This window comes from Schistocerca serialis, chromosome 1 (assembly GCF_023864345.2).
Source record: "Schistocerca serialis cubense isolate TAMUIC-IGC-003099 chromosome 1, iqSchSeri2.2, whole genome shotgun sequence".
NCBI classification, from domain to species: domain Eukaryota; kingdom Metazoa; phylum Arthropoda; class Insecta; order Orthoptera; family Acrididae; genus Schistocerca; species Schistocerca serialis.
This window is the reverse complement of record NC_064638.1, coordinates 347,512,516-347,530,996: the sequence shown is the minus strand read 5'-3', so window position 1 is coordinate 347,530,996 and position 18,481 is coordinate 347,512,516. Positions and strand designations below refer to the sequence as shown.

The window sequence follows — 18,481 nt, the reverse complement described above, 5'->3', positions numbered from 1 at the left end:
ACAGGTCACACTGTGTGTTCAAGTTGCACCACCTAATCACTACTTCAGCCAGATGAGTACTGTTTCCTCCTGCAGGTGTTCATTGCTGCTCAAAGACTAATTTTTCTGAAGCATACTGTCAGCTTTCTTGAAGTACAGTATTAAAAGTCAGCGTCATCAATACACCATTTGGATTACACTAATACTGCAGTCTGTTCTTTGGCATGGAAAGTTCCCTAGAAATATTGCAAAGAGTCTTCGAACAATTTTTGCAGCACATTTCCCCTTCTCAAATTATTTGAACGACATCATAGCAGCCAGATCTAATAAAAAAGACCATTTACGCAACTTTCAGTAATTTTCATAATCTAGAACACGCAGCCTACAGTATTGGTCCCCTTTCCCCAGTTATCAGTATAAGATCACACCTAGATCCAGAGCTTGCCATACCAATAGAGACAATTTGTGTTGGTTAACACTGGGTCCAGATGAGATACTCGATGCCACCTCAGTGGTTAGCAAACGGACAAGACAATCAACCACAAGCAAATCAAGAGCATGTTAACTAACAGACACACAAGCAGCAGTTGTAACAGCTAAAGAACATCTTTTTCAGAATTAGATAATGTAATGGATGACTACTTGGGTTCCGAACAAGAAAGCACGCAGCCAAAATCCTGTTGTTACTCTGCCACCAACATCAATTGCTTCAAGGAGTTCTCATTCTATTGGAACTACTGTATAAAAGGTGACCGGTTGGTTATTGCAGAAGCTCTAAATTCAGAAGTACTAATATTCTTCCAATAAGGGCATTTGGGAGTCTACAGTACATATAAACCAGTAAGTATATGGGTATGAAATAAATCAAGAGATCACTCAAAGGGTCATGGACGTGCCATCTGTGCACCACATGGCAGCCACCACCATGTTCATTATTACCACTATCGGCGCCCTGGGATCTCCTTCGCATAGATGCAAGGTTATTTCTATTATGTACGTGGTTGGTAGAAATGTATATCTATTCATAAATGCAGTACAAATGTCCTCAACAGCAGACAAAACTTGGGTGACAGCAGATATATTCACAATAGAAAGTTACGAAGCTTTCTAAACTGTTCCACCTACGGCATACAGCATCTTCCATTTGCTATGTTTCATCATTCTACCAGTGTTCAAGAGAGAGTCAGTGCAGCTGTTCAAAACACACCTAGCCCAGACAGCACAGTAGAAAAATTACGGAACAAAACTGACCATCTTTTTGAGTACTACAAAATGGGCAACTTACACTGAGGTATTATTTCTGATAACTACTTTTTGTTCTTCAATATTGTAGCTCTGGTCAACATTCAACATATGGCTCTCTTGCAGTGTGTTCTTCCATAGTGCTGCCATTAGGTGTAGTAGCTACAAGTTTTTGCATTACACTTGAACTGATGACAAAGCTATTTTATCTGCAAATGTAAAACGCGTTTATAGACTCCTAGAAAACTTCCTGCTACTGTTCGTAACTTTAAAGAGCTTACTAATTGAAGGTAAAGTTATTTCTGTAGATTATGGGGGCGGCTTTGTGACAACACACATACTTGCAGAAACAATTGTAACAACTGAAATCTTAGAAAATTTAACTCATTAATCAAATAAGGGACATTAGTGAACAGTGTAGTTTAACGGCAGGGTCTTATTCTGTATAACAGCTTTTCTTGTAAATACAACACGTAGTTCCCCAGCGTATTGTATTAAATTTGTCACAACTGTTTTTTCTCGTACTACTGAACTTGTGAGTAAGGCCTCTGTATGTCCATGTTTTCAGAAATGGCTGCGGGCCGCGGCTGTTAGCTACAGGATGTCGAATAAAACATCTTTCAGCTATCTAATTTTCAAAACTTATTTTACTTGGCTACCAATTTCGGCGATTTACTACACCACTTCAGGCTTTCCATAAATGTCGCTGTCTAATACTTTGCACAGCTGCATATGGTAGGTGTAGTGCAGACGAAATTGTGGATAAGTAAAGTCCCAGCAATGAAATTTCTTGCTGAGTAATATTCGTCAAGATATATTCCATAATTTCAGTAATTTTGACAGCTTCATTTGACAGAAAAATATAAAAGTCAAATATAATATCTTTGATTTTGCTGTCAAAACAAGCCATCAAAATTACGAAATTATTAAGTGGTTCTCTGCAAATGCATTCTCGCTACATTTTGAGAAAACCATGCATGTACAGTTCTGTGCAGTAAGTGGCATAACATCATTGATCAATAAGTCTTTGAGTAGAAGTTTGTTGCTAAGGCAGAATATTCAAAATTTCTGGGTGTGTACATTGATGAGAAATTGAAATGGAAGAAAAATATTGACGATTTTCTGAAACGTTTGATTTAAGGTACTTGTGCTACTAGGGTTATTGCAAATTTTGGTGATCAAGTGTCAATAAATTAGCCTAGTATGCATGTTTACATTCACTGCTTTTATATGGCCTCATACTTTAGGGTAATTCAGTTAAAAAATAAAAGCAGAGTGCCTAGCTACAGTACCAGAAGAAGGGATGATCTTACCTATTCTGGGCTAAATCTGACTTTGGCACAAAATGGAGTGAATGAAGCTGCCACAAAAGTCTTTGGTCGTTTATCGAATAGCATTAAAAGTCTGAAAGGTAGCCAACCAGCATATTTAAACAAACTAAAATTATACATAACTGACAATACTTTCTACACAGCAGATGAATTTTTAGGTATAAAGTTGAAATAGTAAAAAAAAAAAAAAAAAAAAAAAAAATTATATCGATTAGAGAACGTTTATTTTAGACTGACATGTTCAACATCATTGCGAAATGAAGAATTCATGATCTGTGGAACAAGTATCAACGTCATGTAATGAAGTATAATGTCTACCTTCTGTACTGTCACGAGACATTCACTCTGCAAGCAGGTGACAGAGACACATCCTGAGGGCATTGGTGCTGTAGTGGCCCATGTAGTGTGGAACCGTCAGACGTCCCTCATTTTATTATCTAGCGTCATTGACTGCATCCTGTTGTAGACAATGTCTTCTAAAACGTCAAGTGTCAATTCCTTCTCCCCCATTATTTTTCTCGTGAACTTCACTTTTTTTAGGTACAAGGACCTGACGACTTAAGTTGTGTTGACGTTTGATGGCCATTAAATACCCTACGTGTAAAAGTGTTTATTTATTTCTGTATATTAATGCCGGCCGGATTGGCCGAGTGGTTCTAGGCGCTACAGTCTGGAACCGCGAGACCGCTACGGTCGCAGGTTCGAATCCTGCCTCGGGCCTGGATTTGTGTGATGTCCTTAGGTTACTTAGGTTTAAGTAAGTCTAAGTTCTAGGGGACTGATGACCTGAGAAGTTAAGTCCCATAGTGCTCAGAGCCATTTGAACCAATTTATTATATTAATGAACTACGAAAGAACATAATTTTTAAAAACACTGGTATATGTGAAATAATACATGTTTCATTATTTCAGTTTGTTGAGGGCTGCAACTCTGATTACCCTGTTTCGATACCAGTCATTTGCCATCCAATTACACTCCTGGAAATGGAAAAAAGAACACATTGACACCGGTGTGTCAGACCCACCATACTTGCTCCGGACACTGCGAGAGGGCTGTACAAGCAATGATCACACGCACGGCACAGCGGACACACCAGGAACTGCGGTGTTGGCCGTCAAATGGCGCTAGCTGCGCAGCATTTGTGCACCGCCGCCGTCAGTGTCAGCCAGTTTGCCGTGGCATACGGAGCTCCATCGCAGTCTTTAACACTGGTAGCATGCCGCGACAGCGTGGACGTGAACCGTATGTGCAGTTGACGGACTTTGAGCGAGGGCGTATAGTGGGCATGCGGGAGGCCGGGTGGACGTACCGCCGAATTGCTCAACACGTGGGGCGTGAGGTCTCCACAGTACATCGATGTTGTCCCAGTGGTCGGCGGAAGGTGCACGTGCCCGTCGACCTGGGACCGGACCGCAGCGACGCACGGATGCACGCCAAGACCGTAGGATCCTACGCAGTGCCGTAGGGGACCGCACCGCCACTTCCCAGCAAATTAGGGACACTGTTGCTCCTGGGGTATCGGCGAGGACCATTCGCAACCGTCTCCATGAAGCTGGGCTACGGTCCAGCACACCGTTAGGCCGTCTTCCGCTCACGCCCCAACATCATGCAGCCCGCCTCCAGTGGTGTCGCGACAGGCGTGAATGGAGGGACGAATGGAGACGTGTCGTCTTCAGCGATGAGAGTCGCTTCTGCCTTGGTGCCAATGATGGTCGTATGCGTGTTTGGCGCCGTGCAGGTGAGCGCCACAATCAGGACTGCATACGACCGAGGCACACAGGGCCAACACCCGGCAACATGGTGTGGGGAGCGATCTCCTACACTGGCCGTACACCACTAGTGATCGTCGAGGGGACACTGAATAGTGCACGGTACATCCAAACCGTCATCGAACCCATCGTTCTACCATTCCTAGACCGGCAAGGGAACTTGCTGTTCCAACAGAACAATGCACGTCCGCATGTATCCCGTGCCACCCAACGTGCTCTAGAAGGTGTAAGTCAACTACCCTGGCCAGCAAGATCTCCAGATCTGTCCCCCATTGAGCATGTTTGGGACTGGATGAAGCATCATCTCACGCGGTCTGCACGTCCAGCACGAACGCTGGTCCAACTGAGGCGCCAGGTGGAAATGGCATGGCAACCCGTTCCACAGGACTACATCCAGCATCTCTACGATCGTCTCCATGGGACAATAGCAGCCTGCATTGCTGCGAAAGGTGGATATACACTGTACTAGTGCCGACATTGTGCATGCTCTGTTGCCTGTGTCTATGTGCCTGTGGTTCTGTCAGTGTGATCATGTGATGTATCTGACCCCAGGAATGTGTCAATAAAGTTTCCCCTTCCTGGGACAATGAATTCACGGTGTTCTTATTTCAATTTCCAGGAGTGTATTTCTTTTCCTTTGCAGTCTCGTTATTTGGGACATTCTTGTTTCAGTCGCCAGTTTTTGAACAGTTTGTGCTACTTCACACTATATAAAGACATCTCGTTGGAAGTTTGCTTGTGAATATGGCGTTTAGTTTCAGAAACGAGTTGTAGTCAGTTTTGCATCTCCGTTTATTTCTGTGAGTGTCAATACACTTGCCTTTTTATTTGTTCGAAGGAGATGTTTTCCCGCACTGGATCACGTCAGTGTTACTTTTCTCTGTTTTTCTATCAGCGTATAAGTTAAGAAGTAATTGGTACTAATGACTGAATACATCCATCGTTTATTCAAACTTTTCCGCTGTCAAATGTAGCAAAGTCAATTTCATCAGCCAATTGTACGTATTTGAAATAGAATTGGCACTTTACTTTGGCACTTTATTTTCCCTTTTCATGTGACTTCAATTATTAAAAACTCCTTCCAGTCCTGTGGAAGGATAATTTTGGTGGGACGAAGTTATCTTTTCCCGTTACTTTAGAAGTTATGACTATCCATTCATGTGATGTAATTAAAGCTAAAGCCATATATATATATATATATATATATATATATATATATATATATGATAATGTTAAATTTGATTGCCCTTTGCCAAGTACTGTCAGGATATGTTACACTCCTGCAAATTGAAATAAGAACACCGTGAATTCATAGTCCCAGGAAGGGGAAACTTTATTGACACATTCCTGGGGTCAGATACATCACATGATCACACTGACAGAACCACAGGCACATAGACACAGGCAACAGAGCATGCACAATGTCTGCACTAGTACAGTGTATATCCACCTTTCGCAGCAATGCAGGCTGCTATTCTCCCATGGAGACGATCGTAGAGATGCTGGATGTAGTCCTGTGGAATGGCATGCCATGCCATTTCCACCTGGCGCCTCAGTTGGACCAGCGTTCGTGCTGGACGTGCAGACCGCGTGAGAATATGCTTCATCCAGTCCCAAACATGCTCAATAGGGGACAGATCTGGAGATCTTGCTGGCCAGGGTAGTTGACTTACACCTTCTAGAGCACGTTGGGTGGCACGGGATACATGCGGACGTGCATTGTCCTGTTGGAACAGCAAGTTCCCTTGCCGGTCTAGAAATGGTAGAACGATGGATTCGATGACGGTTTGGATGTACCGTGCACTATTCAGTGTCCCCTCGACAATCACCAGTGGTGTACGGTTAGTGTAGGAGATCGCTCCCCACACCATGTTGCCGGGTGTTGGCCCTGTGTGCCTCGGTCGTATGCAGTCCTGATTGTGGCGCTCACCTGCACGGCGCCAAACACGCATACGACCATCATTGGCACCAAGGCAGAAGCGACTCTCATCGCTGAAGACGACACGTCTCCATTCGTCCCTCCATTCACGCCTGTCGCGACATCACTGGAGGCGGGCTGCATGATGTTGGGGCGTGAGCGGAAGACGGCCTAACGGTGTGCTGGACCGTAGCCCAGCTTCATGGAGACGGTTGCGAATGGTCCTCGCCGATACCCCAGGAGCAACAGTGTCCCTAATTTGCTGGGAAGTGGCGGTGTGGTCCCCTACGGTACTGCGTAGGATCCTACGGTCTTGGCGTGCATCCGTGCGTCGCTGCGGTCCGGTCCCAGGTCGACGGGCACGTGCACCTTCCGCCGACCACTGGCGACAACATCGATGTACTGTGGAGACCTCACGCCCCACGTGTTGAGCAATTCGGCGGTACGTCCACCCGGCCTCCCGCATGCCCACTATACGCCCTCGCTCAAAGTCCGTCAACTGCACATACGGTTCACGTCCACACTGTCGCGGCATGCTACCAGTGTTAAAGACTGCGATGGAGCTCCGTAGCCACGGCAAACCGGCTGACACTGACGGCGGCGGTGCACAAATGCTGCGCAGCTAGCGCCATTTGACGGCCAACACCGCAGTTCCTGGTGTGTCCGCTGTGCCGTGCGTGTGATCATTGCTTGTACAGCCCTCTCGCAGTGTCCGGAGCAAGTATGGTGGGTCCGACACACCGGTGTCAATGTGTTCTTTTTTCCATTTCCAGGAGTGTATATTGACATAAAGGTCACATTTCCTGAACGAGAAGATATAAAACATTTTAAGAGACAATAACTGAGACTTTGCAACATTTTTAATATTGGTTGCTATGTTTGACGAACATCAATCATTTATGTGAGAAGCCGTATAAATATTTTTCACTCATGTTTATGGTGACATATGGCGACACTCGACATATTTCTTACAATATTAGTTTCTTAGGCAAAATGAGCTTTATCTGCAAGCTACACAACAGCAGCTCATATTCCTAAGTGCTCGAGACCGATACGTAAGCTTAATAAGTAACATTAAGAATTACCAAATAACTTCAGAAGCACGCATCTATAACGAAACATGACTCTGGACATAATTCACATTGTTCGCGGTCGCAGTACGCACTATCCTGACTCCCTAATTCCGCCTTCGCTGCCTGATCTAGATACTTGACAATGAGATGGGGTGGCAGCAGTGCAAAGAGTACTCGTCACGAAAACTAGTTCTTCATTACGGAATACATATTCACTAGGATAAAATTTGAGCTACCACTTCTTTTCTTCGTATCATACAGAGTATATAACGTATCGTCGGCGAGAAGACAACAAAACATTCACACTGAACCATTCGGGTATTACTTCTTCAACTATTAGAGTATTCTGTTCCGTTAAAAATTTTTCGGGGTTATTGAATATGAATCAATGTCGGCAGGCCTTAACTATAATTTAAACGTGAAGTAACAAAGGAAACATTTTTGATTCAGTGTTTTAAAGAACAATTCTGCTGTGATTCTTATACATTAGGACTCGAAAAAATCTACGTTGCATAGCTGTAGGTTAGTTCTGAAATGGTGAGTGCGAACGAGTTTAGATTCAGGTATGAGATATTCTCTGTGTGCTTAGCTTCAATTACTTGCTCTGAGCATCCTCTTCAAAACAATGATAATAATGGAAAAACAGTAGAAATTTTGGCTGCGGACGATGTGACGCCCATGTACAGTAATCCATATAATCGAACCTGTGAGATCTACGCTGTTCCGTATATTTCTTCTTGAAATCGATATTTTAGTACTTACCCAATGTACCTAATCGGTAGGAGATACTGGTGACGACCACGTCCCGATCCATGAAGAAGTCTGGCCCGTACTCTGATTTGGAAGGTGAACCTCCTACGAAACCTCCTCCGTGAATCCACACCATCACCGTTCTTGGTATATCAGCATTCAGCTAAATAACACAAATAGAACACAAGAACGCCAGGATTGAAGTCAATACACAGGTAGGCAATATGTCAGTTAATTAACACTGAAATTAAAATGTTTTTCTTTGTTCTCTTACACTGCAAGTGATGCTCTCAAATACTTTCAACTGTCATTCTTAGGAAACTGTACTATGGGACTTTCAGCAACTACAATACGTAAAAAATAAAGGTTCATATTATGGTTCGCCGACAGCATCATGGAACGTTGATAACTTCCTCTGTATACCGTCGCCCAAACGCATCTAATTAAATCAGTGAGTGTGAGACTTACTAATGAAAGCAACGCATAACTAGAACTTGCTTATACTAGATTTAAATGTGCGCAGCTACATCCGGGAAGCGTAGGCATGTAAAATGTGGAGATACGAGGGCAGGACGCTTCCATTACTGAAATCCGCAACGTGGCTCATCCGAAAGATAGTAGTTTACGAGTTGAGGTCGTGCGATCCGCCATCACAAGACAATTCAAATCGCTTATTCCTATCGTGTGAGCGGTATCGCGAACAGCATTTTCATTTACGCATTTTGAAACAGAAATTTCCGACTACCACCAGCACCAACTTCCACCAGAAAATACAACTTACGGAATTTTCATGGACTGTTAAATAGTTTGTAACGTACTCATATAGCTGAGTGTATTGCCAAGGAGAGCTTCTGAACTGTGTGCTTGGCCGACAGGTGATAAAACTATTGTATGTACTTACACCCTTAGCTGCTTACGGCGTTGACATAAGTCAACAGGGACAGATGAAAATGTGTGCCCCGACCGGGACTCGAACCCGGGATCTCCTTACTTACATGGCAGACGTACGTCTGAGCCACCGAGGACACAGAGGATAGCGTGACTGCAGGGATTTATCTCTGGCACGCCTCCCGTGAAACCCACATTCTCAAAATATTGTTCCCCACTACATTAGTAGTGCCCCTGACTACTATACTCATTACTCGCGGCACGTTGCCGATTCCCGTAAGAGTTCGGGCACTGTTTGTGCATTCGCACAGAAGAAGAAGATGGTCAAGTGGCCAGTGAGCCTTAACTATATATATATATATATATATATATATATATATATATATATATATAAGATGGTATCTGTTCTTTCGGACATGTCCGAAAGAACAGATACCATCTTAGTATATACGTTGTATGCATTGTTTAATCTTACCTCATAGGAATTATTGTCACCTTACCAATTTAGAAAATTTTTTGTACAAGCAGGTTGCTATTCACTCGTTTTCATTCGTTCCATGATGTACTTACAGAACTTTTAGCCACCAGGAGTCTCATTTTTTACGATAAGGTGTGGAGTGCACCAAGTTCAAGAAAGTACGCTGTTTTTCTCATACGGTTTTTATATGTGACACGTTTAAACTACCTATTTGGCTCGGATTCTGAACTGGAAACTGTCGTGGACAGCAGTCAACTTTTTGGACCACCAGACCACATGTTCCTTTCTGTTCCTTTCATTACCATCAGAGGCTCTCTCGAGAATTTGATCAATAATAGACCCCGATTTGTTACTGGTAACGGAAAGGAAAGGAGACATTGCCAGTTTCAAGCTTCAGGTAGTTCCATAAAAGAGCACGGGCAGCTTAGTCGCTACAAAGCTCCCCACCAACGACACGTGTACGTTTTCAAGCCCCTGATCGTCACGTATTTTAAATTGTAATTGCTATTTAATTCTGTTGCCACAGTTGCCTTCGGCTGGAGCGAAACAGAGGATGGATTACCTCTGGCGTGTAGACGTTGAGGTAGAGGCAGTCTTCATCGCCGACAACGTCCCCAGCGTCGCCCACCTGCAGACACTGGGGCGCTTCCTCCGTGGCGTTCCTGACGTCATCCCAGCTGGCTGCCGGCTGTGGCTCCTGAGGTGACAGACACGGTCTGTTGAGACTACGCTGCGCTCAGTCTAGCCCAGGAATGCTTTCTGGTGTAAAACATGTCAACAATAAAGTTAGAGACGCATTAACATATCAACACCTTAAACGTACCTGTGTAAGTACGATCTCAGAAACGAAACTGTACCGATATGATGATGCATCTCTAGCAGAGCTGTCAAAGCCGCCCACGCAAACCCATCGTAAACTACTTTCCGTAATTTTAAACATATTTTATTATGTTAGAAGTAGGTTCAATAAACTTGATATACAGCGAAAGCGATTGTCCCGTGAGATTTGATTCATGAACTACATGGGTTACACTTTTAACGCAGTGATTAGCGAAGAAACTAAAGACTTTCTAGGATTTGTTTTAGGGAGTTTCATTTGTGGTAGTATAATAAAGGAATATGCAGTATTTAAATAAGACCTAGCTGCAGTGGTCATGCGTTACCTGATGCTTGACCGGTGCACGAGGTAACCACTGGTTTAGTCACAGAAAATACCTGACTGATACCAGATGAGACTAAAATAAGTGACTTTACGGATAATAAACGAAAAATATTGGTGCTATCTTGTTTATTCCAAAAAGATATCGTTCAGTAAGCTATAACTCATAAGCTTCACATGCATCATCAAGAATAATAAATTATAGACGAGAAAGTTGCTGTTTATAATGCCTCCTAATATGTTGTTGGACTTGTAAGTGTCTACTGCGCTGCAGTCTATAAGCCTATCAGTACATTTGCCACATTAACTCTATGACAACTTGTCACGAGGTTCAACAAATACAAACATTATTTTTCCGTGAAAAATAACATTCAGACCCCAAAATAACTGCAGTACAGTTTACGGTTCAAACTCTTTCGCCTAACAAGAAATAAAGTCCCCAAGTTTGAAATTATTTGAGAGTATGCGCCAGCAACACACGCAAATATCACATGTTCACATCTCAACACTGAATTATTTTGGTCCACTGGAGAGACGACTTACTGCTGCACATACGTACTGTCTGTCCCACGCCTCAGTCCCGTCTGCCGAACGAAAGCGAAGTATTTGTAAGTCCTGCACCAAGATGGCTGGAGCTATTTGACCACTCGCATTCATGTGAATAAAGCGTACACATTTCTGACTTCAGAAGCATACTTAAAGACTGTAAATTTAAAGTTATATACTTTTAGTATACATCAGTTAACACGTAAATTTTCTCAACTTTCTAGTGATCAAAGAGTTTGCTCTAATCTAAATAGTTTGCTCGTAAATAATGATTTTGAGCAGGTAAACACTACTTTGCACTGATCTATTACTAATAAATGTAAACAATTAAAGCAACGTATTCTCGTGCATCCCTGACCATGTCTACTTAGGTACTTTTTAACTTTCATATCTTATTTATGAGAAATTTCAGATTTTTGAACACGAAGTGCACATTTCAGCCTGTAATTCAAATAGATAATTTATGAAAAATGTAACATCACTGTTAGACAACGCTCAGTGAGTCCTACGTATAGACCCTTCGTTTGTGAAAATAGCTTATACTTTGTATCAAGCGCTCGTTTTAAGCCATGCACTCCTCTTAATTTTGTCTTTATACTCATATTACTGGCTTTTCTGTGACTAGTTGTGTTTAGCTTTCATTTCATTTAGTCTCATTTGATATTTGTTCTCTACGCTCCATTAGCCACGGCGGCTTTCTTTATTTTTATTTTGTTTGCACGCCGAAGTTCCGTAGGACCAAACTGAAGAGCAAATCTCCAGGGTCATGGAACATGTCAGTACATGAAATTATAAAACAAAAGTAATAACAGACAAAAATAAAATCTTTATGAACCCAAAAAAGTCGCTCTATAAGTTTAAGTAAACGCAATTAACAATACGACAAGAATCAGCTTAATTTTTTAAGGAACTCCTCGCCAGAATAGAAGCCGTGATTCCTGAGGAAACTCTTCATTTTAGATTTCAAAGCGCTTGGATTACTCTCCACGTTTCACACCAACAGCTCGGTTTTCCAGACCACGCGACCAGAGCCCGCATTCTCCTGAGCTACTCACACTGAAGAGTGTCCGCCAATCAGTTAGGGTCAAAGTGTGCTGCCATCTGCAGATGACACCACCTAGCACGTCAAGCTCTGGTCCCTGCCCAGCTTGGCCTCCACGCTCCATTAGCTGTAAAAACAAGCCGGTCTCTCGTCACAGACCGAATACGCGCACATGACTGCGTCTGTTTTAAGAGTTTCAAATCTCAATTACTAGGGCCTGCTGCCGGCCGGAGTGGCCGTGCGTTTCTAGGCGCTACAGTCTGGAGCCGAGCGACCGCTACGGTCGCAGGTTCGAATCCTGCCTCGGGCATGGATGTGTGTGATGTACTTAGGTTAATTAGGTTTAATTAGTTCTAAGTTCTAGGCGACTGATGACCTCCGAAGTTAAGTCGCATAGTGCTCAGAGCCATTTGAACCATTTGAACTAGGGCCTGCCGTCTAAACACGAGGGCTAAATTTGGCTAAAACTACCTGTAAGTACAACGATTAACAACTCTCTTAGTAATAGTAATCAACCACGGAAGATTTATTCTTGAATTTTTGTTTGTTTGAACAGATTCTGTTGTAATGGTGAATTTCCCACCGCACAACCATCAGGCCCCTCGGGATCTAGTTGTCTACATTTTTAATGGTAATGGCCTTAAAAGTATGAAGACTGACCTGAACACTGTCCTCTACGACGACCATGTGGACATTTTAGTTGTCTCAGAAACCCGCTTGAAAACGACCGACGATTTTCGTCTCTACAACATGGTTTGCTATCGCACTGACGCACTCAATCACCGAGGTGGGGGCACGACAATATTCTTACATAACACACTCGTCCACAATCACGAAGTTCTCCAACCACTGGAACATATAGAGGCTACGGCGATCACTGTTTCTACCCGCCTTGGTGCTATAGCTTTTGCTTTGGCGTACTTGAGCCATAATCTACCGCTTCTTGAAGTGAACCTCTGTACCCTGACATCATTTGATGAAATCATTGTTGGAGCAGATCTCAACGTCAACCATACAGCTTGGCATTCTTGCATTTGATAATTCCAGGGGCAGACTCCTCCTTGATCTGGAAGATACTTTGGCGCTGTCGGCCTATGGCCCACACGTTTCCACACGCTGAATGCCAGCCGGGCGTTCTGGATGTGACCATTTTCAAGATTACTGCAGTGCAGTTTCCGTTGGAAACACTCCATGAACTGGCGTCTGATCACGACCCTGTGCTACTGCATTTTATTGACATCATTCTGTCTTCAGACATCCGTTCCATCTTGACCATCACGGATTGGGACAAATTTTCCAGGATCTTCAACATCACTAGCAACATGTCGACCTACAACGCCTGCCACTCTAGCTGGTGCTGTTGATTACCTAGCAACAAAAACCCACAAGGCGATGATGAGCGGTACATCCATTGTCCCAACGAGTTTAACCCCTGCAGATAACTTGTCTCCCCTATTGTGTGAACTCAAAATCCAGAAGAACTGCTACTACAAGCGGTGGAAGCAGTTTCGTAATCTTCAGGATAAGCATTGCATGGAGCATCTCCAGCGTGAATTCTGCCACTGGCCTGCCGATTGGAAGACAGAATATTGGGAAGATAAGATGTCTGCCTTCCACCTCCAACATAAATCCGAATAGGCCTTTGTCTGGGCCCTATGGCGCACTGCAGTAAAGACCAACCATGCCATCCACATAGTGGATGGCTTAACTTGTGATGCTCTCTTTGCATTTGAGGCCCAGAACCAATTACTCATCCAAGACCTCACGCCTGATGAATTCCAAGATGAACCCAATGTTCTGGCAGCCGTTGCCACTTTCTGAAAAAGACCACCTTTGACTGCCCCTGACCTTACCTCCCTGGCAGAAATCCAACAGATCCTCCATCGGAAGCGTGGGCATTTGGCTCCAAGCATCTTAAACAAACACCGTCACCAGGTTCCACGCAAGTCACTGGTCTCATTTACCAGCATCCTGAACCGCTTTCTCACAACTGGCCTTTTTCCCCACAGTGGAAGGAGGCCAAATTGATTGCTATCTCCAAGCCCTCGAAGCAGCCTACGACTCAACAGGTCCATTAGCCTTCTGAATATCATGGCGAAGGTTCTAGAATCTTCGATCCTCCACTGCATTTCCCATCCTCTGGCTCCAGCTGGGACACTCTGTCTGGAACAGTTTGCATTCGCTTTCCACCTGTTGGCCGAGCTCTAAGTCCTCAGGATCACAGAACATGGCACCAATGGCTTTAAGTCGATCATGTTGACGTCAACAGTTTTCCTGGATCTGCAAAACGCATATGACAATATTTGGCAGGACAATCTTGAGTACATAATGCTGACACAGACGACCATCCCCGCCATCTATGTGAAGATCGTGGATAATTTCCTCCACAATAGGACTTTCTTGGTTGCTCAGCAAGGTCAACGCTCTGTGTTGTCTCCCATCCCCTTTAACATTTATGTTAACGATATGCCAGTCCACCCACATCGCCACTGGGCGCAATACATCGATGATACGGCGCTCTATACCACCAGTCTCAACACAGACCAGCTTATTGCTTGTCTTCAGAGGCAGGTGGACCCGTCAGTTACCTGGCGTCGTTCAAACAAGATTGCCCTCAATGCCGCCAAAACTACAGCAGTCTGCTTCACTAAACGGCGTCCCATGCTCCGCCACAAAATCACTATCACAGGCGTCCAGGTCCAATGGTCCTCTGATACCAAATATCTACGTGTCGAGATGGATAAGAAAACTGTTCTTCCATTAACATGCAGAATACGTCGCCCAAAAATGACACAAGCTGATAAAAGCATTGTACCCAGTGTTAGCCAGCAGGGAACTGAACCCTGACACCAACCTCCAGCTGCACCAGATGGTTGTCCATCCTTCGGTCACCTACATTCCCCTCCTCTCACGACGGTAGTTACCACCCATGAGGAAACGGGCATGGTCACTTTGAAGCCATCCATGCGAGAGAAGTCAAGGTGTCTCTATACCACAGTGGAAGCCTAATGTGACACGGTCGCTGGCTCAAAAATCATTGGCACCACAGGTCCACAGCACTGGCACCGCCACCCTGTTCCTCTCACCATCCTTGAGGAATCCGATTCTGACCATGGTTAACGATAGACCCGTTACGACCTCTAATGAATCGTCAGTGGTGAACTTACCACTCGAAAGGTGTCGACCATCGTAAACCACCACTGTGGGTTATGTTACCGATTGCCTGCCGCTTGAACTTGCAATGTCGGAGGGTGGTATAGGACTTCAAGTCGCATTGCCACACCTTCAATATGCATTCCTGTGATGTCTTTGGAATGATACAATTGTAGAATAGAACATTTTACGATCAACCAAGTCAGTAAGACCGTGATCCACCGGTGATGCTGTATCCCAACCTCTCACACACACACACACACACACACACACACACACACACACAAAGAAAATTACAGCGGATCGTACAAACTGGAAAATCATAGCAGCAAAAGGACTAGCTGGAGGGGCAAGTAAATTAGTAAATTACGTACTGCATCCACGCCACCTGCATCTCGTATCGACACAGTGAGCAGAAACCGTCAAAAATCACTTAAACTTAGAACCCTTTGGTCGAATAGTTTATTCGTGCAAGCACCCGCTTGTTGATTTTTCAGGTAGCACAATAGTGTAACGGAGTAGTAGCCTCAAGAATTCCATCGCTGAGCGAGCTGTGAAGGTGACAGCTTAGTGAATTATGTACACTGTTGCCACATAAACCATGTCTCGATAGTCGTCTGTAATAGCTTCCTTATGATGCTACTTGGGCGAAATGATGCTCAACGAATGAAACTGTGACAACGCTGCGCCTTTTTAAGGTGACGGATAGAGCGAAAGGCTGCTCCCCTTAGGCAGAAGATACATAAGGTGTAGGAGAACTCAGATACTTCTCACAGGCGACGAAAAATATTCATATCTGGGTGTGCATTTGAGAGTACCGTGGCAGTATATGCACGAGCACCAACAGTAGCTTGACTGTCGGATGCACCCAGTACCAAACGAATATCGGTTTATTCATCGTTTGTGCACACCATCGGGAAGCCGCCCTAAATGAACTTGATAGGAGCAATTATGGTTGTGCACAGCGCCATTAGTAGACAAATGCATGTATTTTAATGGTGGTGGTGATGGTGGTTAGTGTTTAACGTCCCGTCGACAACGAGGTCATTAGAGACGGAGCGCAAGCTCGGGTTAGGGAAGGATTGGGAAGGAAATCGGCCGTGCCCTTTCAAAGGAACCATCCCGGCATTTGCCTGAAACGATTTAGGGAAATCACGGAAAACCTAAATCAGGATGGCCGGAGACGGGATTGAACCGTCGTCCTCCCGAATGCGAGTCCAGTGTGATAACCACTGCGCCACCTCGCTCGGTGTATTTTAATGAATACCACTATCATGTGATAGGGTACTCTTACGTTCCGAAATGATGTCCTGCTTACACAGGACGTGAAATGGGGAAGAAACGTCCAAAGAATTAGAAAGGGAACCTGACTTGGATTCCAACCCCAGCTCCATGGTGGACATGGATTTGATGTCTCACCAGTTTACACAGTGAGCTACGATGCTGATACGGCAGTGCTGGGTGATACACGTTCCCCTGTAGATTCCGATGCATTACACAATCTGACAGTGTTCCCAGCTCCCTGTTTTCGTACGTAGTATTCAAAGTGCGCCCGATGTGATTTTGCTGGGCAAACTTTTGCCTTGAATCGAGGTGAGGAATCACTTGCCGACGTCGGAGGGCAGCAATTTTTCGTCACTCTGTATAATTCATCCCTTTGCACAAGCAGTTCAGATATGTCTCCCCGTTTGCAGGAGGGGTCCGTGTTCTGTAATTTCCTGATGGTGGATTCTCCATTTACTGTGACTTGAAAAGACTGAAAGGGGTAAGGTATCGCTTTCCTGCCACCGTTATGAAACACATTATGAAGTCTATTTATAAGAGAAAAACGAATAAAGTTTTGTGTTGATGCCTTTAGCAGTGAGAACGTATTGGAAGTTACCTTATGGGAAATCTGATTACAAGATGGTGCGGCGGCATCGATTGAGACGGACTAAGAGCGACTGGGACTTCATAGCTTCGCTATTCAAATTTTTGTTTTGAGCAGCTCTTCCACCACCTGCTCTGGACAACAACTCAAGCGAGGGGGTGTCTTTGATGAACAACCCCCGCCTGTTACCTTTTACAAGCCAAACGCAAGTACTTCCAGCGGTTGGAAAGCCATGGCCGTAGAGTGGCGAAAGCAGCGAACGCCCCAGATGCCAGATTGACGGCATAACGGCCAAAACGTTTTGTCGCAACTGTAGAATTAAAGAAATGTGCCACCGATGTTGAACTTAATGGGTCGGAAGTAAAAAGGTGGGACAGTTACGTGAGGTGACTAGCAGTACTGTTAAGTTACAATTATTGCGATTAATTTGTTATTGCAAATCGATAATACAAGGATAAGGCATCTTTAATTAATTAGTTCTGATGAAAGAATTCGCTATGCGCCACGCATTCATTTCTCCAATTGCCAATATGACACTAATTTGTGTATCTACTTTATCTCTATTTTAAGAGAGTATGGCTGGTGTAGTCTTTCACACCAATTTTTAAAACCTAGTGCTTCGGCACCACTCTTCCGTTTTTACGAACGAAAGTTCGTATTGTTGTGTCGCAGATGCACAACGTTTCGACTACGGAACAAGCTGATAACATGACGAATGCTGATGGACTCTTCCCGCACTACCCCGTCTATCTCGTTGTTTCTCTTCTGTATTTCCATGTTCGTGCTCACGCCTAGGTTCCCGCTACTTCTTAAGCAGATCAGTAGTAGGATCCCAGGGTTTCTTAAGGCGATATTCCTAATCATGATTGATAGGCTTTCCGTTCATTTCAGTTTCAGAGGTTTGTATTACCATGAAATGACAAGGTTCGGAGGTTTGATTACTATCGATGAAGTGTCCTGAACGGATCTCGGAATGCCTGACCTACCGACGGTGCTCAGAGATATATATCATGTGATCAAAAGTATCAGGACAAACCGAAAAACAAACATTTTTTCATATTAGGTGCAGTTTGCTGGCACCTACTACCGGGTACTCCGTATCAGCGACTTCAGTAGTCATTAGACATCGTGAGAGAGCAGAATGTAGCGCTCCGCAGAACTCACGGACTTCGAACAAGGTCAGGTGATTGGGTGTCACTTGTGTTATACGTCTGTACGCGACATTTCCACACTCCTAAACATCCCTAAGTCCACTATTTCCTATGTGATACTGGATTCGTGA

The 18,481-nt window shown here is 44.2% G+C and overlaps 1 protein-coding gene across 1 annotated transcript in view; it reads right to left on the bottom strand.

The window, feature by feature from the left end:
* Positions 1-18,481, bottom strand: part of LOC126471978 (fatty acyl-CoA hydrolase precursor, medium chain-like) — an 88,220-nt gene that overhangs the window by 59,130 nt on the left and 10,609 nt on the right. The window contains exons 3-5 of the mRNA XM_050099906.1: positions 12,190-12,303; positions 9,992-10,126; positions 8,076-8,226 (exon numbers count right to left, since the gene is read on the bottom strand). Of these exons, the coding sequence (XP_049955863.1) occupies positions 8,076-8,226; positions 9,992-10,126; positions 12,190-12,303 (400 nt within the window). The remainder of the gene's footprint in view (positions 1-8,075; positions 8,227-9,991; positions 10,127-12,189; positions 12,304-18,481) is intronic.